At 31.4% G+C, this 26,743-nt stretch overlaps 1 protein-coding gene across 3 annotated transcripts in view; it reads right to left on the reverse strand.

Annotated features, from left to right (window-relative positions):
- Positions 1 to 25,573, reverse strand: part of LOC126882235 (septin-2) — a 135,081-nt gene extending 109,508 nt beyond the window's left edge. For all 3 annotated transcript variants that reach the window (XM_050647059.1, XM_050647057.1, XM_050647058.1), the window contains exon 1: positions 25,403 to 25,573. In XM_050647059.1, coding sequence (XP_050503016.1) covers positions 25,403 to 25,432 — 30 coding nt within the window. In that variant the 5' untranslated portion in view covers positions 25,433 to 25,573. The remainder of the gene's footprint in view (positions 1 to 25,402) is intronic.
- Positions 25,574 to 26,743: the final 1,170 nt, after the last annotated feature.

Here is a 26,743-nt window from a genome sequence, read left to right on the forward strand (position 1 = left end):
ACATACACCATTTTTTCACTTTTTTGTAAGCTATATTTTTGCTAAGAATGTTTTTTCGAAAAAATACTTTCTATTTGAGTTATTTCCGAAAAACCGTCTAAAAGCGTGGTTATTTTGTTAAAAAAAAATGAACATATTCACTGCCAAATAACTCGAAAAGTATTGACTTAGTGAAAAAACTCTATGGAACAAAAGTTACTTAAAATTAGCCAGTTTATCCATTTCCTGACTTAGAATAGAAATATGCTTTATTGTCACTGAAAATACAAATTTTATGGACAAAGCCTAATTAAAGTCAGAAAAAATAAGTAAATAATATATAACAATAACAAATACAATTTTCTGAAATTTGATAAATCGTCAATATAAAAAAATATACATAAATACAAAATATAAGTTAATAAAGTAAAGAAAAAAAAAACAAAATCGATATATTGCAACAATTTATAGAAATTGCAAAGTGAATATACAACAAAGTAAACTATTTATAGACATAGGAACTAATAAGTTTAAGCTGCTGCATGTGACACCCAAATATAGATAAGTTTGGTTACTTGTACATTACTGTAATTTCTTAGTTAGTCATTAAGAAACTCTTCTACTGAATAATATGGTCTTTTAGATAGATGAGCTTTTGTCATTTTACGGAACTTGGGGAAAGATGTTGCAGATTTGAGTTGTAAAGGAAGATGGTTGTATAGTTTCTTTGCGGAATATAATATAGATTTCTTTACTAACTCAGAGGACGGGATCGGTAAATAGACATCAAAATTTGAATTTCTGGTGGAGTAGTCATGACGAGGCCTTGCTGGAAAAACATGCATGTGTTTACGAATTAAGCAAACAGTTTCTAAAATATATAAAGATGTAAGGGTTAAAATGCCGTGATCTTTGACTTACTTTGGACGAATATTTCTTCACCCCCAACAGGGGGTGAAAAGCACCCCCAGGGCAAAAGCACATATCGGCACAATATCACTTTTTTTCTTTGACTTATTAGCTATGTGTATGCCAAATTTCATGTCAATACAAGCGGTTCTTTAAAATTTCGAGGTTTTGCAATATTTTACCGTTAAAAAACGGACGATAAGTATTTTATCGAAAAAAATATTCTTAGCAAAAATGTAGCTTATAAAAAAAATTGAAGGCACTCGTGGGAGTGCCGAAAGAAGTGAAAACATATAGTACTGTGATTCCCAACCTTTTATGTCTGCGACCCATCCCTCACCCATGATGATATAATATATCTACGTTATTCAGCTACTGTAACCGGTTGGGAAACGCTGTATAGTAAATAAATTACGAGCTCAATGCTTTTTCCCCATCCAAAAAGAAGTGCTATACCTATATCATATACGCGATGCGTATGCCCTATGCTATTTATGTATACATACACGTAATTTATATACGTACAAAATTTATTTTAGCGAAGTGATAACGGTCGCAAATTTCAATACTTTTCCCCATCCAAGAAATGCACAACGTCCCTAAAGAAATTTTCAATTCAAAAATTTATTTCGTAGAAGCGGTGACGTTCCCTAATTTAATACTTTTTCCCCATCCAAAAAGTACACAACGTCCCTCAAGAAGTTTTCACTTTAAATATTTATTTCGTCGAAGCGATGATGGTCGCGATGACGGTCGCTAATTTAATACTTTTTCCCATCCAAAAAGTGCGCAACGTCCCTAAAGAAATTTTCAGTTCAAAAATTTATTTCGTCGAAGCGATGATGGTCGCTAATTTAATACTTTTTCCCCATCCAAAAAGTGCACAACGTCCCTAAAGAAGTTTTCACTTCAAAACCGAAAAAATGGTGTATTCTGTATTCATGAAATCTATAAACCTAGTAAATGCAAAGTTGTAGCAACGAATATTTACTCTAATAGAAAGATACGGCCCTGTAACGTTTTAGCATAGCATTTTGCGTTCCAACTGAGTAGGTGACATGGAGGTGCATAGTACCACCGCCCGCACTGCGGCGCAACATCCCTCGTCAACAAGCCTGCTTATAAACGTGACCATCTGTTTCATATAAAAGCTTCTTCTAGGAGCTATATATTCTTTGGTTGTAGCTCATGAAAAATGCGCTTTTATTAGTCAAATTCCAAATCGAATATTTCAACGTGAAATATCCAAAATATGAAGCACTTTTCGGGGAAAACTCGTTAAAACTTTTGTTATTTTTATTTTTTGAAAAGTTTCTAGTATCAAAAACTAAGCGAGCTACGCTCAAAATAAAGTTAGCTCCTTTAAAAAAAAATCGCGAAAATCTCTACAATACGCGTCTCTTTGTAAAGACAATGAAGTCGACTTTACTAAATAACAAGACATTTACTCAACACACACTACACTAAGAACGTATTTTTCATGAGCTACAACTTTGCTTTTACTGAGTCTATAGATATAGAATTCATGAATACGCCTTTTTTTTTCGTATTTTATAGGCTATGTTTTTGCTAAGAATATATATTTCGATAAAATACTTAGGTACATTTTAAGTTATTTGCGAAAAACCGATCTGAAAAAACGTGTTTGTTTTTTTGTTGAAGATTTTCATTAGCAAATAACTCGAAAAGTACATATTGTTAAAAAAAAACTCTGTAGAACAAAAGTTGCTTAGATTTAGTCAATTTATCCATTCTCAGACTTATTTTAAAAGCATGTTTTTTCACCCCCAAAGTAAAAGCAACTAACGGCACAACTCCAACTTTGAAGCAGAGGGTAAGTCGAACCTAAGTCCAAATTTTCAAGCAAATCCATCGTGACGCTGAAAATTACATTCCAAAACGTTCATTTACCGGGCTGTTAGTGATTGAATTATTTAAGAAATTACCCTTTTATGTAAATTAAAACATCACGCGCATTATAACCTCGGTGATCTAGTCCGGTATTGTTTTATTAATGGTTGATAAACATTAGGGTTGAGATTCATCCAATTTTCAAATCGGTAACGGTTCTTAGGGGATCACAACACAATTTGTAATTGGTTTTATGCTTCGGAGCTAATGGCGACGGCCATTAGAGAACCTTGATGTTATTGTTCAAAAATCAATTTATACATTATTTTTTAATGGCTGATAGCATGCAAAAGGGTCAGAGGTAGTAAACTAGAAACGTGCAGTGTACAATTTTTAGAACGAATTTATTCACTACTACATAGTGATTTTGCCCATCGTCATGCGACGGCGGATCCAATCAATCAACTGTAGATGGCAATCATCTACAGTGACTCCACTCAATTTTTTACAAAATTTTAGGATCAACAAACTTTAAAAAAAAATTTAAAATAATAAAAAATGTCTTGCATGTAAATCAAGTAAATGAGGGGATTAGATGCTAATATAAGTGACAAAAATTGTAAAATGAGTGAAGTGCACAAAATAATACTAGATAGTACTAAAAATTTAATGGAAAAGAGATACAGGTGAATTAAACTACTGGTGGTGACATTTCGCAAGTTCTAGTTTGGCTACTTACGAAATATATAAAACGAGCTTGCGTCAAACAGATATAACTATACTAAATTTACAATAAATATTCAGTAGAAATAAACAAATCAAGACACGGTAAATGCTACTAGGAGCACACCCGAATCATAATTTACAATGTATATACAGTAGAACCCCGATTATCCGGGTGCGGATTATCCGTGCTATGATTTTCTATTACTTAAGTTGCGTTTTTGAGGTTTTATTAAAATAGCGTCATCGTAAATCACTTGACAGAAACTCTATATGACGAAAGAGATACTCATAATGAAAGATTTATTTTTTTCTGTAATTTTTTATGGTAGGTACATATGTATGTGTATACGTACATAATATGTATTATACATAAGGAATACATGTTCGGATTATCCGTGCTTTTCAATTATCCGTGCCACCCTTCGGTCCCGAGGAGCACGGATAATCGGGGTTCTACTGTACATTGTAAATCCCAAATCATGATCTACAAAGTTTATACATTGTAAATTAGGATTCGGGAGTGCTCCTAGTAGCATTTAACGTGTCTTGGTTTGTTTATTTCTACTGCATCTTGAATGTAAATTTAGTTTACACTTTTATCCATTTGCCTGTAAGGTGTTGAATATTATTTTTGGTGAATCGCTTATCATCTTTATAACTCGAGCTCTTAAAAAAGTATTCCAAACGAGCGAAATAATAACACAAAATATTTATACAGGGTGTTTCATTATTAATTGTCCATATAGTAACTGGAGAAACCTTAGCACAAAATACGAAGATTTAACCTAAAACAATTAAATAAAATGTGGTTCCTTACTGAGTTACAGGGTGTTTTATCTAAAAATTTAAGAACTATTTTTGCTCAACATTTTAAAACTATTTGACATATCCTTTTCATACTTGGCAGAAAGTATAGATACTGTACAAACTACTAAATTATGTTAAATAAACGTTTCTGGCTATTACCAGAGGCGTACGACGGGGGAAAGTGAATGGTTGACCCTTTCCAAATTCTACGCCACTGGCGGAATTGCTATTTTAGTTTAATCTTTGGATTCTCCAATACTTTCTGTGAAAATAATATACTCTTCATTTGTAACGATAAAGTCATTAGTTTTCAAGATATTTGAAGTTAAAAATGAAACGACACGGTTATTTTAATTAATGTATTGTGTCGCTTCATTTTTAATTTCAAATATCTCAAAAACTAGTCATTTTATCGTTACGAATGAAGAGTATATTATTTACATAAAAAGTATTGCAAAATCAAAAAATTGCACTAAAATAGTAATTTCGTCAGTGGCGTAGAATTTGGGAAGGGTCAACCAGCTACTATCCCCTGTCGTACGCCTCTGGTAGAAGCTAGAAACGTTAATTTATCTTAATTTAGTAGGGTGTACAGTACCTATACTTTCTGCCAAGTATAATAAGGATACGTCAAATAGTTTTAAAGTACTGGGTACAAAATATTTTTAAATTTTAATCATATGAATCATATCATAAATTAATCAAAATAACTGTGATGTTTCATATTTAACTTCAAATATCTCGAAAACTAATGACTTTATCGTTACCAATGAGGAGTATATTATTTACGTAGAAGGTATTGGAGAATCTAAAAATGGCACTCAAATAGTAATTCCTCCAGTGGCGTAGAATTTGAGAAGGGTCAACCATTCACCATCCCCTGTCGTACGCCTCTGGTAGTAGCTAGAAACGTTTGTTTATCATAATTTAGTAGGGTGTCTACTCTCAAATACCACAATTGTAGAAAGTGAGTCATGTTTTAATAACTTTTCATAGGCAAGTAAAATTAGACGTTTACCCTTTTTAAAAAAATATTTTTGTTGTCGGAAAATCGACAAAATAAGAAAATTTAATTACTATTTAATAAACAAATTAGTCGATTATTGCAGAATCTGTTTAATCGCTTAAAAATTGACAAAAACCTTCTTTGTCTGACTGTTTAGAATATACGTTCCGAGAGAAGAGATCTCATTTTATATCAAATACATTTCAATAATAATTTGACTGGTCTATTTAAAACCTTTTTGACAAGATTGCAGTTCTAAGAATATTGAACGTTGCCAGCATATATAATTTAACTGAACGTTATCTGCAAGGTCGTAGTTTATATCTTTCTCTAACCTTAGGCACTGTCCGAGATCGACAATGTCGTCGCAGATTAAGGCGATGTAACTGGCAACAGCGGCAGCGTTCAAGGGTACGTGTGTTTCTGTAAGTCATTTCATGAGCGCGCTGAAAGGTATTTCATAAACCAGACAGCTGATTTTACGTTTTGCGAATTGTGAGTAATTTAGTGACAAATAATAATAATTAAAAACAGAATTATTTGTAGTGATATTAGTAAAAGGTGATTTTAAATTTACTGAACTGTTAGTGATTTAGTTTAATTAAATTTAAGTAGTGACAAATAATAATAAAAAACATAATTATTTGTAGTGTTAGTGGAAGGTGATTTTACCTTTACTGAACTGTGAGTAATTTAGTTTAATTCAATTTAAGTAGTGACAAATAATAATTAAAAACAGAATTATTTGTAGTGTTATTAAGTAGTGGCAGGTGATTTTACATTTACTAAACTGTGAGTAATTTAGTTTAATTCAATTTAGTGACAAATAAGAATTAAAACATAATTATTATTTGTATTGTTATTAGTGGAAGGTGATTTTACATTTACTGAACTGTGAGTAATTTAGTTTAATTCAAATCAATTTAAGTAGTGACAAATAATAATTAAAAACAGAATTATTTGTAGTGTTATTAGTGGAAGGTGATTTTACATTTACTAAACTGTGAGTAATTTAGTTTAATTAATTCAATTTAAGTACAGTGGAACCTCGATAACTCGGATTAATCGGGACCGCGGCCGATCCGGGTTATCAAAAATCCGGGTTAGCCGGAGAATATGGCAAAAATTAATAAAATACGGTATACTTACAGATAAACTCCGTTATAATTGCAATAACGTGAACTACACATCTAAATTATTAGAAACACGCAAACACAAACCTAAGCAAACGGAAGCAAACAATACAAGACTGTACTACACACAATATAGTCACAATCGGAACGATGCTATCAACAGTGAAAACTAAGACCATTGTTTAAAAAATAATTTTTTAAATAGTCTTTTAGTCTTTTTTAAACAATGCTAAGACAGTTTGAAATAAATAAAGGAATAACAGGTGCCTGTTGTTTCCGATAAATCCGAGACAATGACCGTCGCTCTGCCGCCGCCGCCGTGTGCCATGAGTCATTTTTACTATCGTATACTTAGTTCAAATTACACAAATACACATTATCTCTCAAATATTATATTACATAAATATTATCCCTTGCAAAATAATTCGGATGGAATTCCCCAGATTAAGAGACTGGGCCGATATCAAGCACAAAATAATCTGGGGAATTCCATCTGAATTATCTTGCAACGGATAGTACATTTTAATTGTTGAAATGTTTGTCTGATGAAAATCGGTCCGGGTTAGCCGGACTTCCGGGTTATCGGGGGCCGACTTATCGGGGTTCCACTGTAGTGACAAAAAATAAATATGTCTGACAGTAGTAGTAGTTAACCGTGTATTAAAAAGAAACGCCACAATTTAACACCTGAAGAAAAAGCTATGATCGGAAATGTATTTGAAGGACTTCGAGCCAGAGAACAAAATATGAATGTAAGCGATGTAGTTACATTATGTAGTATTTTAACAAAAGTTTCGGAAGCTAGTGTGTACAGAGTCATTAAAACAGTAGATAAAACAAACGATAGTAATACTTTGAAGGTTGAGACAAGAGGAAGGAAACAAATAGAATTGGATGATACGACGAAACAGGCCATTCGTCGTGCAGTACATGAATTTTATTTTAAAAACGAATTACCAACTATAAAAAAAATTGCTCTTTCCCTTCAATCTAATGAAAATATTCCAAAAATATCAAGACGTGTTTTGTTACGTACTTTACGTGAAATGAACTTTAGGTATTTAAAGAGAAAGAGGAATAGTACTCTTATTGAAAAAGAAGAAATCATTTTATGGCGCAGACGGTAACTGAAAAAAATTGCAGAATTTCGAAGAGATGGAAAAAAGATATACTATACAGATGAAACATGGTTAAATGAAGGACATACAGTGACTAAAATTTGGCAGGATTTAAATGTGAAAAACAAACGACAAGCTTTCCTAGATGGTTTGTCGACAGGTTTAAAAGCCCCATCTGGAAAGGGAAAACGCCTTATTATTACCCATATTGGTAGCGACTCTGGATTTGTTGAAGGAGGTTTAAATGCATTTGTTTCTAAAAAAACTATAGATTACCATGAGGAAATGGATGCAGATCATTATGAAAAATGGTTTTCAGATATTCTATTAAAAATTCAACCAGGATCTGTTATTGTTATGGATAACGCTCCATATCACTCCCGGCGTGTAGAACAGTTACCAACCACTAAATGGAGAAAAGCAGAGATTGCGAATTGGCTTACTAAAAAAAATATTAAATTCAATGAACAAAATTTGAAGACCGAATTACTAAACTTAGCACGGTGTCATAAAGATAAATATATTAAATATGTAGTAGATGAAATGGCGCGAGAACGAGGCGTAATTGTACTTCGATTGCCGCCATACCATTGCGAATTAAATCCGATAGAACTTATATGGGCTCAAATAAAAAATGAAGTAGCAAGGAACAACTTTACTTATAAATTAAATGATGTTAAAAATCTACTTAATGGTGCCGTCAGCAATGTGACCTCACAATCGTGGATAAAATGTATCGAACATGTAGTGAAAGAAGAAAAGAAAATGTGGAACCTTGATAACTTCATTGAAATTACCATTGAACCAATAGTTGTGCATCTAGGTGAAGATACTAGTGATGAATCTGAAGACGACATAGATGACTCAGATTAGGTGATATATAACGTAAGTTTTTATTTGAACATATTTTTTATATTTATCTCTATCAACGTAGATAAGCGCAACACTGTTTAGGCCCCATTAATCAGATTTTATTTTTCAGAGACATACTACCAAAAAAAATTAAAAAAAAAAACAAAAAACGGCTTCGGCCTCCAAAAAAATTAAAAAATTACTAACAAAAACCGGCGCAAGCCGCCAAATAACAAAAAAAACAGCAAAAAACACGGGCTCGTAGGGCCCAAACCCTTGAGCACCAAGTCTCTGATCCGGGCCTAGCCCAGAGCAGAGGCTTGGGGCCCAAGCAAGCAATTTTAGTTACGCGGATAAGTCACTAGATGAAACAGGATTAAAGCGCCTCACGCTAGCCTGAATTTGCAATCGATTAGGGCACCACGTTGGAGTTCTGTTACGCAAAACTCCCACGTGAAGAGCATTTGGCTGATAGTTGTGCCCCTATCGCGCATCAGAGTGCTATAGGGGGGAAAGGGATGGTCTGGAGCATTGGAGCGCGGTAGAGTGTCTCCTGTTTTACTCGAGTTTTACCTCGCTCCAATGAATTGTTACACCCGAATGTCATCAAGGGCTGAGCAAGTCTCTCAGGCTGGGTTGAATCAAATTGCTTGCTTGGTGCTACTATAATATGCGGTCTATCGTCGCGTTTCTGTTATACCTCGCGGTCTACCGTTGGTTGCGGGGTATAACCTCTATTATATTAAAGTGCCGGTATAAAATCTTTACAAAGTTATAAAAACGCATAAATCAGAAGAATTATTATTTTAATTTTACAAATTAATACTTTGTCATATTAATTTACTATTTTTGTTGGGAATAAGCTAATTTCATGGCTTATTCTCAACTAAAATAGTACATTGATATGACAAAGTATTAATTTGGAAAATTAAAATAATAATTCTTCTGATTTATGAATTTTATTCACTTTGTAAAGATTTTCATTATTGTGTGTAACGCTTCTCTGAGAAAAGATTATCGTTTAGCGGCACAGGTATACTGTGCCGACAAAAAATTTTTTACCAAGTAAATGAAACCCATAAATCGGAAGAATTATTATTTTAACTTTATAAATTATACTTTGCCATATCAATTTACTATTTTAGTTGGGAAGAAGCCACAAAACACTATAATGATATTCACAGGCAGATCGCATCCCCAGGGTAGAACGCATACTATAGTAGCACCGTTTTCTTCATATAAGAAATCTATAAAATAAGAAAATAATTTTTATGACGATCAATTCGTTCTAAAATTCTTATTCTTTTTTTAATAATAACCGCACGCCCATGACTCGTCGGTTTCCTTTCCCCTTGGACCCGCAAAGGTCCACATTTAAAGTATGCGTCACTTTCTACAATTTTGGTATTTGATAGTAGTAGTTGCACTTTCTGCCAAGTATGAAAAGGATACGTCAAACAGTTTTAAAATTCTGAGCAAAAATAGTTTTTAAATATAAAACACCCTGTAACTCAGTAAGGAACCACATTTTATTTAAGTGTTTTAGGTTAAATCTTCGTATTTTGTGATAAGGTTTCTCCAGTTACTATATGGACAATTATTAATGAAACACCCTGTATACAACCTACTATACAAATATAGAAAATATATATGTAAATGATTTTAAAAGTAGGTGAGAGGCTTGTACCTTGGGCCAGCTTGTACCATGGGCCACCCCATTTTTCTTTTATTTTGCGCGCGAACTGTCAATGTTTCTTATCTAAATTTCTTCTACAATCGTCGTCTTTCTGTGGATAGTTCTCCCGTGAAAAGGAAAAACCTAGTAACTGAGTTTTGATAACTTTTCAGGAAACGAAAAGAAAGAAAAGTATATCGCCGTTTAATAGAATTATATTATTTTTTGTTTTTTTTTTTCGTTCAGTGGATTTCAAGTGTATGTCCCTGTAACTGTAACTTAGTTTTTTCCAAATATTTGCAGTTTTTTTAATTCTATGTCACTTACTATTTTTGAAATGCAAAGAAATATTGATTTTGCTGCGGAAAAAGCTAGTATGCTTACTTAGTTCCTAATTCATACTATTTTTGCCAAGGAAAAAACTAGTAGGTACTATATTACACTTGCTAATATGATACTTTATGATTGCTTTAAAACTATGTAAAATCAAGTAGTTAGGTACATTTTGGTTTTTAAAAATAAAAAGTAGGTAAAGTTATAATTTTTACATATATTTTATTAGAAAAATTACAAAAAGTTTTTGAATTCAACATTTAATTACATAAAACAAACAAAAATAATAAAAACTAAACTCGATTATTTAGTAAATCATTTGATGTTTCAGAAACAGGTAGTTTCTCCCAAAAGAATCTTTTTTGGCTTAGCATTGCAGGAAGAAGCTCTGTAATTATTTTTTGTTTTTTTTGAACATTTACACCCCTATCTTCAGTTTTGCTCTCAGGCATTTCCAGATTAAATTTAGGTTTTAAAAAGTCAAAATTAATAAATTCGTTTTCAGTATGACTTTTCTTATAAAACATTTGTCTTGACCCTTTTCTAAATTGTACTACTTTAATCACGTTAAGTTTTGGGAAATTTTCATCTTTTTTTGTTCTTTGTTTTACACCGTCTTTAAAGCGATAAAAATCATCATGTTTCATTAGTAAGGTTTTATTTTTTCTAGAGGCTTTTAATATTAGCTCATTTAAGTCGTTCATTTCATAAATGTTGGATCTCTTTTTCCATAGCTTGCCAATGTTTCCGTGGACACTGTCGGCTCTCATAAAAGAGTGCCCAGCTTCAAAGTATTTTAAAGTAATACTGTTTGGACCCCAGTTAGAATTGACAATTACCACAAATGACGTAAATAATTTCCAGTTTTTATTTTGGGCACTGCAGTTGTCACACCAAAATTCGTAGTGCTCTACGTTAACTGAGGATCTTTGAATAAGCCCGCAATATGCTGATGCCACATCTTCCGCCGAGCGACCACTTATAGCTTCATGCCACAAAACGCAAATATTTTCTTCATCTTTTGTTAACGAAGCAAAAGTTTCATTGAACACAACTAATTTACTAACAAAGACAGATTTTTTTAAAGATAACTTTGGAAGTAGTAACACTTTTTGCATATCCGCGCAATAAACTTTAAATGAGTCTGGATAGTCGTGCTGTCTGTCATTATCATACGCTTTTCTGGCAGCAATATATGCCATATGGTGATCATTAAACGTATTACATTGATCACAAGTCTCTGGAATTGTACATATTTTTTTGTGCTCTTTTTGATGTACGCAAATGTCACACTCATCTTGATTTGGTTGATCAAATCCAATGTTAAGTGAATTAAATTCAGTTCTATATCTGTCATAAGATATTTTTTCATGAGTTTCACAAAAATGTTTCCACATATCAGTAATAGATAGCTCTTGAGATAAATATCTTCTATTGGGAGCATGTTGCAATTTATAGTGTGATATTTGCGGATTATAAGATTCAATATGGTTTCTTATTAGAATGGGATCCTTCTTGTTAGATGGAACAGACGAGCCTCGTTTATCCTTAACCAGTTCTAACCCCATAGATTGTTTATATCTGTTTTTGAAGTCCGTTATCATACCATCAGTTTTCATTCCATGTGTATGTAAATACATTTGCTTACACACATTCATTTCAATACCATCATCCTTGAGCAACGAGTATGTAAGGACGTGTTGACGTTTATTTTCACTATCTACTTTTCTTCTCTTAATACCCCCAATCTTTATACTGGCATTAAAATATTGACTTCTCTCGCCAAAACTCATTTTCCAAAATGACTGGCAAATATTTTGTCTTCTTTCTTCTGATAAAAATTCTCTACATTTTTTTTTACAATTACATGGTTCTAATAACTGATATTTTTCTAGATGCCTCTCAATTTGCTCTTTCGCTGTTCTTGCTCTTTTTTTTCTGTTTTTCTCGTATCCTTCATCGGTTTTATCACTGATTTGTGCTTCTATAAAAAACGTAGATATTAGTTAATTCATGTGAAACACAAAATACAAAGCATTTTTACCTGGCAGAGTTTCCTGGTTTATATCTTTCAATTGTTTATCTACTAAACCTTCATTTTCCATAACAGTGCCAACTACACTTTTTTCATTTTCAGTTTGAAAAAATTTTGCTATTCTCCTTTTTTTCTTTGTCTCATAACTTATTTCTTCAGATTCTTGTGGGTCATAACTAGGGTCTAAATCTGAGTCATCGTCAACTGTGTCATCTAAAAAGTATAAGTTTGGTCTAATTGTTTATAATAATTAATATTTTATTTAGTAACCTTTATTATGCTGACAAACGTCTATAACATCAACCGATTTTTCTTTGTGACATTCATTATTAACATCCGTATCATTTTGACTACCATCCTTTGTTCCATCAATTAATGGTAGCGGTTTTAATTCGGTATAAACTTTTGTGTTTTCTTCCTTCCTAATATCTCTTACTAAACATATTGGTTGAATATCATAAAAATGGTTTTCATTAGTAGAGGGGTTATCATTATCACTAAAAATAAAAAAATAAAAATCAAAAATGCTAGCGACAAACGTCCATATTATTATTATCATTGTAATAATACTCCAAACCAAAAGCTTTTGAGTTCGAAGGCTCTTCTGAATAAACTGTTATGCTTAGTTTATTTGATTTTTGTTTATAAATTACTCTAAAAATAATGATAATACACATATTTTAACTTCTGAAGTTTAGAATTAAAAATTGCTACATTTGCTATAAATACACAATGTGTTTAAGAAATACTTTTTAGTATACGAATATGAGCAAGATAATTAAAATAATTTCCACGAAACATAGTCAATAGAAAAATGTTTTGGTAATTGAATATCCACTGCACACAAATATAACGATTTTTGTTACATAAGTAATGGTAACCTAAATATTTATTAACAATCAGCTGACATGCGAATTTTCTAAATATCAACTAAATTAATTTGTTGTAACCTATCACCTTTTACAGTAATAAATAAGTCGGTTCATATTATTTTTTGTTTCAAGAAATGTTGATTTATTCAGAATATGTTAATTTTATAATCAGAAGTCCGTATAAATAAATCTAGAAACCTACTTTTGATTTTGTAAGCCGTCCATCATCAGGTTATCAACCAAATAATCGTCTTTCACAGTATCTTGTATCGATTTCAAACAATCTTGACCAAAGGACGCAAGTTCACTATACCTATAACAAAAAGAATGCATTCGTTACAGCATTTCTTTTGAATTATCTACCATTTTACTGATTGTTTGTTTTTTGAAAATCAAACAAACAAAATTGTACTTTGTTTGTAATGTAAAAACTAATACTCACCGCTTTTCAAGATCACCCACTTCCTGAACACAAACTACTTTATTTTCCTTAGCCAAAGCCATTATAATGTTTTTTCTTTTAGACATAGTTTTCAAAACTTTATATAATTAGATTAAAACAAATTCACCACCAGACGAGTATGTAGGTATACACAGTTGAGACTGGCTCGACAGACTGAATAATTTAACGAAGTGCATTGGAAGAACATAGTAAAAGATCCTTCGTTTTCGCGCCAAAGCGGAATTAAATTGGAAATACCTAGCATACACACTTTAAAATAATTCGCCGAGTTTAAATGACCGGAAAAAATATGGATATATCTAGTAAATGACTTTGCTAGTTTTTTGTTTAGAAATATGACGTTTTTGTCTTTCGGCTTAAAAATGGTAAGGTATGTTATTAGGAACTTCCAATTTAAAAAAAATATTTATATATACACTTTTCAAAGGAAATATTTAGTAAAAGCCTTTGTTATATTTTTCCTTCTGAAATAAGTAGAAATGTATCGTTCACTGTATAAGTTGCTATGTTTATTCTAAAAAAATAACAAGATGCTAGGTTTTTCCAACCAAATTTATTGAAATTACCATTTTGCTAGGATTTTCCATCTGAAATAACTTTCTTAAAAATGCAAGTATTTACAAGTTTTAAGTACCAGTCGATAAAGAGCTTCATGGGGTTTCACACAATTGATACTAAGCATAAACCTAGTAAGTCACTTTACTAGGTTTTTCCTTTTCACGGGAGAGTTGTAGAACGTGATTAAAAATCGTTTGCGGCTATCGTAAAAATATCGTGTTTTATTTCCTGAAAAGTAACTATTTATAGGATAGAAAATTTTCTTTTCTAATTTTTGTGTTAACAAATATCGTAAATTAAATCAGAAGGTTTGTGTGCCCCTACTAATAGGTAGTTAAACAACATAGAGAGAAATATAACAAAACCGTTTTATTAGGTTAAATTCACATTTGTTTTCTTTTCGGCCGAGTCTTGTACCTTGGACCGCCATCACGTCTTGTATGTTGGACCGTACAAAATTAATGGGAAAAAAGAAGACACAGTTTTATGTTGCACAAGTAACTGCTGTAAGTCCCTACTTAACGGTCCAGTAACTGAAGAGAATTATGAACAGCAACAAGTATTCTGGCCCAAGTGGTGAACAATTTGACATTGACATTGAAGATGTTTTGCTCAAACTTAAAGAACCAAGTCTGGCTGGTTTGTCTGAAAGGCAAAAAGGAGTACATGTGTTTGACTTAGATTTTGAGAGGTTCAATGTTGAATAACACAATTTTTTTTACATATTTTTAAAGATTTACTGGTGGTTCAACGTACAGGACTACGTGGTTCAAGGTACAGTACCGGTTTGTACCTTGGACCAAATTAGCTCTAATAAATAAAATTCTAAAAAATGTGTTTGGTTTTGTTTTATTAAAATGACCTTTTAATAGAGACTATGGTGTATAAACTACAAGTTAGTCCAAAAATTTGTCCTTGAAATTTAAAAACTTAAAAATAATTGAGCTTTGAAAAAATCCGGTTCAAGGTACAAGCCTCTCTCCTGTAGCTCCCTTAACAGAGATAATGGACGGCAAAGTGAAGGAGAAGGGTTTACGAAGAATGCACTGGTTTTATTTGAAAAGCAGATACCTTGCACATTGTTTTATAAGTATACACTGTCAGAAGTTTTACCTTTAGCACTGTTGATTTGAGAAAAACTAAAAAGTGCGAGGACCTGCAAAAATTTCATTGGTTATCGAACTTCCGCCTCTCCGCCAAGGTCCCATCAAAATAAAACTCCCAAAATACAAAAATTTGATGCAACTTTTACCCTTTATACCTCCCATTCACCACGCTTTGTTTGAAATCGCGAAACCTTTAATAAACCACAACATGAAAGAAACTCCCAAGAATTGGAAGTGGACATTCAATTAGAATATGAAAAAGACACTGAACTGGGCCTGGTCTTAGATTATGATGAATAAATGTGTTTTTTTTTTAAGAATAAAATGTTAAACATAGTTTTTATTTTATTTTACTCAAAGAAATGCGTAAAGCTCGTAGATGACAAAGAGAAGCAAATGCCAGATTTGAAGCAGACAAGTGCAAACGTTTTTTCAAAATTTCAAATATGATGAATGATAATAAATACTAACTTTAAGAGTGTAGGCGCAAAATATTTTATGGCTATCCCTACGTTTTCTTTCTTTACACGGCAAATTACGTGTAGTAAAATTCTTACTGGTATGGATATGTAAACATTACTTGACAATGACATTGTCATCATTAACTAAAGAGATGGCTTTTGAATGTTCTTGGATAACTGTTACTTGTTACTTCTATAATCGCTTAAATTATTAATTCAGTTAATTAATATGATAATTTTTTCACTAACTATGTATTCACTAATTATAATAATTTATATACTATACAATAAAAACTAAGACTTAATCGAGAAAAGAGGAAAAGTTATAAAGTGATTTTTTTAATAATATATTGTTACTATGGAACGCTTGGTTAAATTTTGAACATCTTTAACAACAAAATAGTTGGATCACAGAATATACCCTGGTGTATTCTGTGCTTAGATCTTCCATAAATAATAAACAATAAATAACTTTTTATTAATTTACTTAACTTTAGACTTAAATTAAATCAATTATACAGTATGTCCCTGTAAGTTGTATCCATATGGAAAACTTTTTTATTATTAATTTTACAGAAAAAAGTTATTCTTTATAAAAAGCTCTGCATGGTCCAAAACCTAAGATTTAACCATCAAATATCAATTTTTTTGAATATTATACGAGGTATGTCAAAAAGTTTGAATTTCACTCAAGAGTAAAGTAGCTTCATTTTTCACAATATTGAAAATTGCTATTATGAAAAGTTGTTTGGAATTAAAAACTATATTCTAATATGCAATTACATCCTTCTAATTGAAAAAAATTTTTTTGAAAAATTATGGATAACAACATTATTTTCAGTTATTTCAATTTTGATAACTCTTTTATTATTAATTTTACGAAAAAAAGTGATTCTTAATAAAAAGTTCTGGATAGTCTAAAACCTAAAATACAACTATCTTATATGAAGTTTTATCAATTTTATACGAGGTAAGTCAAAAAAGATAAATTTAGATCAAAAGTAAAGTACCTTTATAGTTCAGAATATTTCAATTAAAAGAATGTAATTACATAATGAAACATAGTTTTTAATTCTAAATAACTTTTCATAATAACAATTTTTGCTATTGTGAAAAATAACGTATTTTACTCTTAAGCGAAATTCATATTTTTTGACATACCTCGTATAAAATTGATAAAATTTAACATAAGATGGTTGTATTTAAGGTTTTAGACCAGGTAGAACTTTTTATTAAGAATCACTTTTTTTCGTAAAATTAATAATAAAAGAGTTATCTGAATTAAAATAACTGAAAATAATGTTAGTTATCCAAAATTATTAAAAAAAAAAAAATTTTCAATTAGAAGGATGTAATTGCATACTAGAATATAGTTTTTAATTCCAAACAACTTTTCATAATAGCAATTTTCAATATTGTGAAAAATAATGCTACTTTACTCTTCAGTGAAATTCAAACTTTTTGACATACCTCGTATAATATTCAAAAAATTTGATATGTGATGGTTAAATTTTAGGTTTTGGACCAAGCAGAGATTTTTATGAAGAATAACTTTTTTTCGTAAAATTAATAATAAAAAAGTTTTCCATATGGATACAACTTACAGGGACATACTGTATATCAAATACACTATCAATATTATTTAATAAATAACTCAAAATATACCTGAAACTGTGTCAAATATTTGGAAAGAGAGGACCAGGGAGAAGAAGAATATCTTGGCTTCAAAACCTGAGAAAGTGGTTTAATACATCGACAACCGGACTATTCAGAATAGCAGCAAGCAAAGTTAGGATAGCCATGCTGGTCGCCAACATCCGGAACGGATAGGCACCTTAAGAAGAAGAAGTGTCAAATATTTGAAATTGTCACTGTCTTGTCAGCACACTCCGTTCGAATGAGCGCGTTATATGACAAAGATAGCGAATATTCGATTTGGAAAATATCACCACGGACATGGTGTTCATTTTTTTCAAATCCTGACAAAACTAATAGTCAGTCTAGACGGCCCAGTTGGCTAAGGCACAGTCGATCGACAAGTTTAGTGGATTTGCAATCGAGGTTCGAACCTCAGCCAGGTCATTTGAAATTAATAAAAAGGCCAATGCCGTAGTATAAAATTCAATAGAATCTACGACTTGGTCTGGAATAAACTGGCGTCTGATGGGCCTATGGAGGAGCGGTACAGCAAGGGATAAGGGCTTGCAGCTTGGTGATACTCCTCCATAGATCCCTACCGAAGTGCGTTGACGCCTAAAAATGGTGTATATATACCAGTTGGTGAATCGACAAAAGGGCCATAGGAAAATCAATAGATAATTCTAAATTATTAAATTCCTGCTTCCCTAATTATTTTATGTCAAAAGTCATACGAAACTATTTGTAGAGAATTGAAATCTCTATTCAAATCGAATATTAGATTTGTTCTACAAATTGAACACATTCCAAAATTTTACAAAAACTTAGTACATTTGCCAGAGTATTGTTAGTCCAATCGTGAGACATTTGACCTCTAAAAATCCAAAATTTAAACAAAATTTAATACATTTGCCAGAGTATTATTAGTCCAATCGTGAGAGATTTGACCTCTAAAAATCATACCAACAAGTTGAATTTTGCTGAGAATATCAATTTTGCCACTCCAAAAAGATGCAAAAAAAGTTTGCCACTACTTCCCCCGGGCTTCCGTCTAAAACCCGCATATAAATCATAAAATGGCAAAAATCGCGCAATTTTTATTTATTTAACAGCTGTAAAGAAACTGACTTCATTTGCGACAAAATTTAAAAATTGGATACGAAAGCTGTTCTTTTCACCTTTAAAACAAATTTTGATTTTTGTCGATAGGATACTCTGATTAAAAAATATCGAATTTTTGCCGCCTAGGCTATACACATTTTATTTAAAAAATTGATTTTGAGTGGAGTGTCCTATCGACAAAAATCAAAATGTGTTTTATAGGTGAAAAGAGCAGCTTTCGTAACCAATTTTTGCATTTTGTCGCAAATGAAGTCAGTTTCTTTACAGCTGTTAAATAAATAAAAATTGCGCGATTTCTGCCATTTTTTTACCATTTATATGGAGGTTTTAGGGAATACCCCGTAGGGTAGTAGTGACAAACTTTTTTTTGCATCTTTTTGTGCGGATTTCAGCTTGTGCGGATGATTTTTAGAGGTCAAATCTCTCACGATTGTACTAATAAAATTCTGGAAAATGTATTATATTTTTGTAAAATTTTGGAATGTGTTCAATTTGTATAACAAAACTAACATTCGTTTTGAATAGAGATTTAAATTATCTATAAATAGTTTCTTGCGACTTTTGATGTAAAATAATTAGGGAAGCAGGAATTCAATAATTTAAAATTTTTCATTGATTTTCCTATGGCCCCAAAATCACACTAAATTTTCTCTTAGTTTTTCACTCCTGTAACTTATTAAAATAAACATTATAGAAGTTTTCAGGGACTTTCGGCCCTCAGTAATAACCGAGGTAATAACGTAATCTTTCATTCTGCGTTTAAATTTTTCAAAAATATTTATTAGTTTTCTCAGGATTCGAAAAAAATAAATCCCATTTAAATAGCATTGGAGCCGAAAGTTTGCGCTCATCCCCTTAAAACACTTTTACAGTTAGATAAATAAAATGTATAAATTAATTCAAAATAAGTCCATAAGTGATTAATTCGCTGTAGAATTGACCATGTGAAATTAACTTTGACTTCATTTTTCTCAACTAAACCTTTTTATCATTTGTACCCCTTAACATCTAATTCCCTTAAATATAAAGTAGCAAAAAGCTTTAAAATATTTTTCTTAATAAAGTAACCAATAGTTTTGTTATTTTGCGGAAAATTTAATTACTGATGAAGTAGTAAGTAAATAAACATAACCGCAAAAGTTTGGCACCCCCAGGTTAATTTTCATAGTATCATAGTTGATTTTCTGGTGAACAGATTAACAGATTCCGCTTTTCATTATTTTAGATTTTTATTTGGTATTTACACTGTTGGGCAAATGTTTACTCAACCTTCTTTTTTGAGCTTATACACCAATATGGAAGTAGTATGAGATTTATCAGCTTTTCATTGCATCTGCTCTATGCTTTTCAAAAACTCAAACATTTGCGCTGCATTCACTTGTCCACTATCCATCTACTTTTCGCTTTCATAGGCTTAGCAATCGTATCAGTGACAAAGTTTCAATATTTTTTGATAAAGAGCATCAGTTCAACAAGCATGTTCACTATGATTCTCTCAGCTAAATCTCAAAGAACACCACTCACATCTTGTGATGTTTTTTCATATTCGCGACCCATCGCTCATATGTGATGATACATATTTACGTTATTCAGCTACTGTAAGAGCCACGCAGTGACCCATCTGAAATCCACCCGCGACCCACTACTGGGTCGTGACCCACCAGTTGGGAAACGCTGTTTACCTAATTAAAACTAAAAAAGGATTAAGGGCCTTGGTGACTGGCCAAGCTTAAAAAATAAAAATAAATTTGGGAGTGTTTAACCCTTTCAGTACGGCCTTAAATAGTAGGGAGTTGCACTGTGCTGCCATGCTTCATTTAAATTAAAAGTTAATGTGACGAGAGCGCACCACTGCACGTTTCACTTTTTATCAAAAATAAACAAAGTGCACTGGTGCGCTTTCCGCATTGAATGGGTTAATAGGTAGTTATGAAAAAAATGTAGTGAACAACACATTTAATAAACAAAGGGTTATTTCACTGATGTAAAATAAATAAGGAACATCCAGGAAAGAAATAGAAAGCACTTACAAAGTACATAAGACTAAAACTACTTCTACAATTCAATATTATGAGATGTAAATAAAAGAGAAGAGATGGATGTTCTATCCTGGTTAAAGAACCTCAGAACTTGGTTCAACACAACATCTATGCAGCTTTTCTGTGCTGCTGCACATAAGACAAAAATTGCCAAGATGATCGCCAACATTTGTCATGGATACACACATCAAGAAGAAGAATAAGAAGAAATAGAAATAGATTCGCCCAACACCAAAAGGTATCAATGGGTCTACTCATTAAGTAAGTAAGAAATAGATTCGCTACACACTTAATAAATGAGAATTGAATGGTGGGCTCCAACAATGTTGTAAGCAACAGAATTTAAATTATGCAGGAGATGAAAAAAAACATATTGACAAGCTATTTATGAACATACGGATACCAACATTGCGGTATAAAAACTCAGGGAAGGCAAAATGTTTTTAGCCAGATTGAAAGATACTCGCATTGGTCTTTGGATATACAATAATATTGCATTAAAACCTCACTTTGACCCAATATGTCGCTTACAACATTGTTGCAGCCCACCATTCAATTACATTTTATATTTGTTTTGACGTTTCGATTCTTTATCTACAAATCATTTTGAAAATTAAGAAATATTATATTGAACTAGTAGATGAGTAGGAAACAGTAAAAATGCGGAACAAATATGAAAAAATACACATAATAAATATAACAGTTATGGGGATTGGAATTACTATTGGAATACATTCAACGATAAGGAACTTGCACATTTTTTTTATTACATAATAATGTTCAGTTTTGTATAAAAATGAGATTTCCAAAATTTCACGCATCAAAACCTCATAATAACTTAGAAGTACAAATTTAAAGTCTTCGGTATTTTAAAGTAGTTCGAACGGCCCGTGATGTCACCTAGTTTTACATTAGTTATTATTATGGTTATATTTCGCTGTGTCTAGGTAAACGCTAACGTGTACACAAATAAAAAAGTTAGGTACATACACGCGAATTAAACTTCATCAAGCCAGTGACGTCATTATTTAACGTACGCAGTGACTGTATATTTTGGTAAATACATGCTATTTTGATATGTTTAGTGTTTGTTTGATAGAAAAATATTTGTTAAGGGAAGGGAAGCAGAACTATTCAGATGTTTCAAACTTAATTGTAATAAATCAATGTGTATAATAAAAGTATATATTTAGGTTAGCAAAATAAATATATACTCCATCTAATTTACTTACTGTTACACGTCATTCGCGTCATAGCCCGAGACGTCACATGATACCAACACGAAATATTTAGGCGGTAGTTGTGTTCTTGTTTAGAATCACTTTTCCGAGTACACTGGCGTTACAGCCACTAGGCATATTTTATATATACGCGTAGAAATAATATTTAAAGATTTCTATTAATGTTAACTTAACGAAATACACAATAATATGTTTCATTTAATTTGTATAAATGGATTATAAAGCGTTTTTATGTAGCACATTTGTTAGGAATACACTGTAACTATAATCGAACGAAGGTGATATTTTGGCATAAATTGGTAACATTTATATGACAGTTGCGGTGATGACACTTCATATTTGTTTATATTCTTTACTATAAGTATTTGTTTCATTATATTTACTGTTTTTATTATGTACTTTAACGTAAGATTATAACTTAATTTTTGTTTTCTATTTCTAAAGTTTTTATTTATTTAAATTGAATATTAATTTGTTTTGCTGTATAATCCACTTCCGCAAAAAGTGTGTGATGTATTTAAAAGATTTAAAATAAATTCAAGAATTTTTTGTAATTGGGCAACAATGCCAACTTAGATCTCTAACATAAATAATGACGTGCAGCAGTAAGTAAATTAGACGGACTGTATGTATTTAGTTGACACGGCACATACAAAATATTGCTAAAATAATTTTTATACGTAAGTTAATTATTATAATCAACTATTCTAAATGGGAAATGAGCCACAATTTAACTAAAAAAAGATTTTATTAACATTTCGACGTCCAAATCGGATGTCATTGTCAAAATACAAAAATTAGTCAGATTAAATAAATTATTAGAAAAAATTTTTTACTAAGCAAGAACATTTTTGTTTAATTTAATAATATTTTGTATTTTGACAACGACATCCGATTTAGACGTTGAAACGTTAATAACATCATTTTTTAGTTAAATTGTGGCTTAGTTCCCATTTAGAATAGTCGATTACAAAAATGCCACAAGGAAATAGCTTCATAACAAGTTAATTATTATTGTGAAAGCTTTAGGTCTTCCTTTTATTTTAATTTTGGACGGTAATACTAAATATTGTATATACTAAATTGTAACATATTGTACTATATTGTAATACTAAATACTGTATTTCACTTATAACTAAAAATATACATATTAATTTATAGTCTCTTAACTTTTTCATACTGTTTTAAAATGTTGTTAAACTCATTAAAACAACTAAATAATTGTCCACACTGCATAGTTAATTTAAAAACAAACACTAAACAAATAAAAAATAAGAAATCTCTTTACTAATCAATATTTAAATTAAAGTATAAACACAACGCAATTAAACAAATTCCAACACTCTGACACTAACTTTTTTATTTGCGTACACGTTAGCGTGTACCTAGACACAGCGTTATATTTAGGTATATTCTTCTTTTGCTTCTTTAGTTTATTGGCCTCCACCTACTTGGGTATTTGGCCAGCTCGTCGTAGGGTAATAAAGGAAAAATATTTATATTCTAATGACATTTATCGTATGTCGTTTAAATAATATATTCCAGTTTGTTGAGATTGGAGTTTGATACCGTTTTTGAAGAAAAGAAAAGAAGGTTTATTATTGAAAATAAAACCATTTTGTAAAAGTAAAAATTTTCTATGAATAGTTCAAACGAACAAAAACACTTTTAACGTCACATAATTGTATTTTTTACTGACGTTTATAATGTCTAATTAATTTTGTTTACTTTCTGGTGTAAAATGTAAATGCAAAACCATATGATGTCACGACGCGTTTTTTGCTGGCTGGAATAATTTGAATTTTTAATCGTCTTTAGGGGAAAAACGAAAGACAAACAAAACTTTTTTATTATTATTATTTATTTATTGACTGGATTACCCCATTAAAAGTTATACAATTAACAATAATAAGTTTACGAGCTAAATATGTACTAATAATACTTTAACAACATTATAATTAGATAACAAATATTAGAATAAGAATAGGTAGGTACTTGTAACCTTAGAACTAACAAAAAAATTAAATAAATACTCTATTTAAATTAATTTTAAACATATTCAGAGATATATCAAAAATTTCAATGTGTTTGTCATTTATAAGTTTACAGTAACGATCTGTAGGTGAATTTTGGCCATAACTTGTGTGATGGAAAGGAATATAAAATGTTATAAAATCATCTCTTCGATTTATAGTTTGTATATCAACATTAATACACTGTAATAGATCACAGCAATCTAAATTTCCATTTATTAAATTATACAAAAATACTAATCCTACTTGATTACGTCTATTTTCTAGTGTATTAAGTTTTAAACTGTTTTCTATTAATGAATAATCGTGATCTACAATAGTTTCACCTAATTTAAATGCACAGAACCTCAAAAATTTGTGTTGAATTTTTTCAACAGTCATATTATGAACTGCATGGTATGGAGACCATACTATAGAGCCATATTCAAGTTTAGATCGCACCAAAGAACAATAAACTCCTCTTACAGTGTCAACTGAAAAATTACTACAGTGTCTCAAAATAAATCCTAACATTTTTGAAGACTGAACTGTTACGTAATTATTGTGTTCAACAAAACTCAAACTTTCGTCAAAAATCACTCCTAAATCTTTAACTTTTGAAACATATTTCAGATCTTCATTATTTATTTTATATCAAGTATTGATCTTCCTATTACCTTTGAAAAAACTAATGTAACAGCATTTTGAGACATTTAGGTTGAGTTTGTTTACTGTACACCAATGTGTCAATCTATCCAGGTCTTCCTGCAGAAGGGGTTGGTCTAAAGGACTAGAAATTATCTTTGATATTTTAAAATCGTCAGCAAAAGCTAAACCATCACTGTTTTCAAAGCAGTCGAAAATAGAATTCACAAACAGATCAAAGAAAATCGGTGAGCAGTGCCCACCCTGAGGAACGCCCGATGTAACTGCAATAGAGTTTGACAGAAAGGATCCAACCTTAACCTTCTGCTGGTGGCCAGATACATTTTATCATTGATACATGTTTTAAATTACGTTCTGTTGTGATTTATAACATTTTTTTCCAATTTTAAATTTTATGCAAGGTCCCTATTATGATTATTAATCATGTGCACTCTTAAACCAAAAATATTTTTAACCAAGGTATTTATATTCAGCTTAAGCAATTCCAACCTTCCTTTTTAACCAATATGTGGGTAAGTAGGTAGTACAGACCTTAATGCATGTTAATGACAAACAATAAAATTGCACAAAACATTTTTTGTGTAGGGGTACAAATTGAACACCAACATTTTTTAAAAAGACTATAATGAGAAGAAGGAAAGGAAATTTATAAAATACATTGCAATAATCTGTATAGTTTATTAAAGAATTCTAATTTATAACTTTGATTTAATAAAAAGAAGTTGTTTTTACAAGGAAAGGAAACACCCTACATTTGTTTGGAACAATGAATCATGATATAAGTAAATAAATGTACTTACAGGAACTGTATCCACATCAACGGGAGCCATGGTTATTTAGTTTCACTTACTACTAGAGAAATAAACTCCAGCTTTCTATTTTTGGATTAAATAGTTTTTACCGTTCGCTTCCGTTAGCGAAATCGAAAATGCAAACAAATAACTGAAACACAGAGCAGGAACTGTCGACTGTCACTGTCGAAACGCAAACGAAACGTCACTTTCAAGTTGTCATGTTCCCAATGTCACATCCATAGGGCTTTTCATCGACTGTCATTTGTTTCGAGCTTCTGTCATATGTTGTATAATCTGTGTATAATATTAATATACACGGATTATACGACATATGACAGAAGCTCGAAACAAATGACTGTGAATGAAAAGCCCTATATGATCCATGGCTGCGTTCACCAAAATTAGGGATTCCAATGAACTGTCAGTGGTGGCCGGTGGATGGCTAAACTGACATGGCCATAGACATAGTTAAGGGGGGTGGTCATGGCGTATCTAATGTTTACCTTGAATATTGACAAATTTGTAAAGAATATCCTGTTTGGTTTTGTTTTTTTTGTTAATTGTGTAGCGAAATTTGTGAAATTGTGATAGCAAATTAAATATGAAGTGGTTTAAACATTGGATACGCCTATGGATGACAGTTTCGCCATCCAGCAGCCATATTATATCACGTGATTTGGAATGCCTAAAAAATCGGTAGCGAAGTTCGCTGTGTCTAGGTACACGCTAACGTGTACGCAAATAAAAAAGTTAGGTACACGCTTAAACGTCATCAAGTCAGTGACATCATTATTTAGCGTGTACTATGACTGGGTTTTTTGGTACACGCTAATTTGAGCCGCGTGTATGCTGTGGTATTAAGTATCTGTAAGTATCGCGAGTGTCAGAGTGTGGTTAGAATTTGTCTAATCGCATTATGTTTACACTTTAATATTGATTTGTAAAGAATTTCCTTATTTTTTACTTGTTTAGTGTTTTTTTTACTTAATTATGGAGTTTGGACAATTATTTAGTTCTTTTAATGAGTTTAACAACATTCTAAAACAGTATGAAAAGATATATATAACACCGGTTTATAGCGTCCTGCGCCTTCCGGTTCCTATTCTCCAGCCGCGTCGATCTGTCCAATCTCCTGGTCGGAGATCTCTCTCAGACATGGCTTTCTGGATTCCACTTATCCAGGTTGTTTTCGGTCTGCCCCTTTTCCTTCTTTCCGGGGGTTGCCATTCCATTATTAGCTTTGGGAGTCGATGTTCCTCCATTCTTTGTACATGGCCATACCAACAAAGTTGTTTTTGTTGGACTTCTTCAATTATGTTTGTTTTTCTATTCATAACATCTCGTACC

This window comes from Diabrotica virgifera, chromosome 3, assembly GCF_917563875.1.
Source record: "Diabrotica virgifera virgifera chromosome 3, PGI_DIABVI_V3a".
NCBI lineage: Eukaryota > Metazoa > Arthropoda > Insecta > Coleoptera > Chrysomelidae > Diabrotica > Diabrotica virgifera.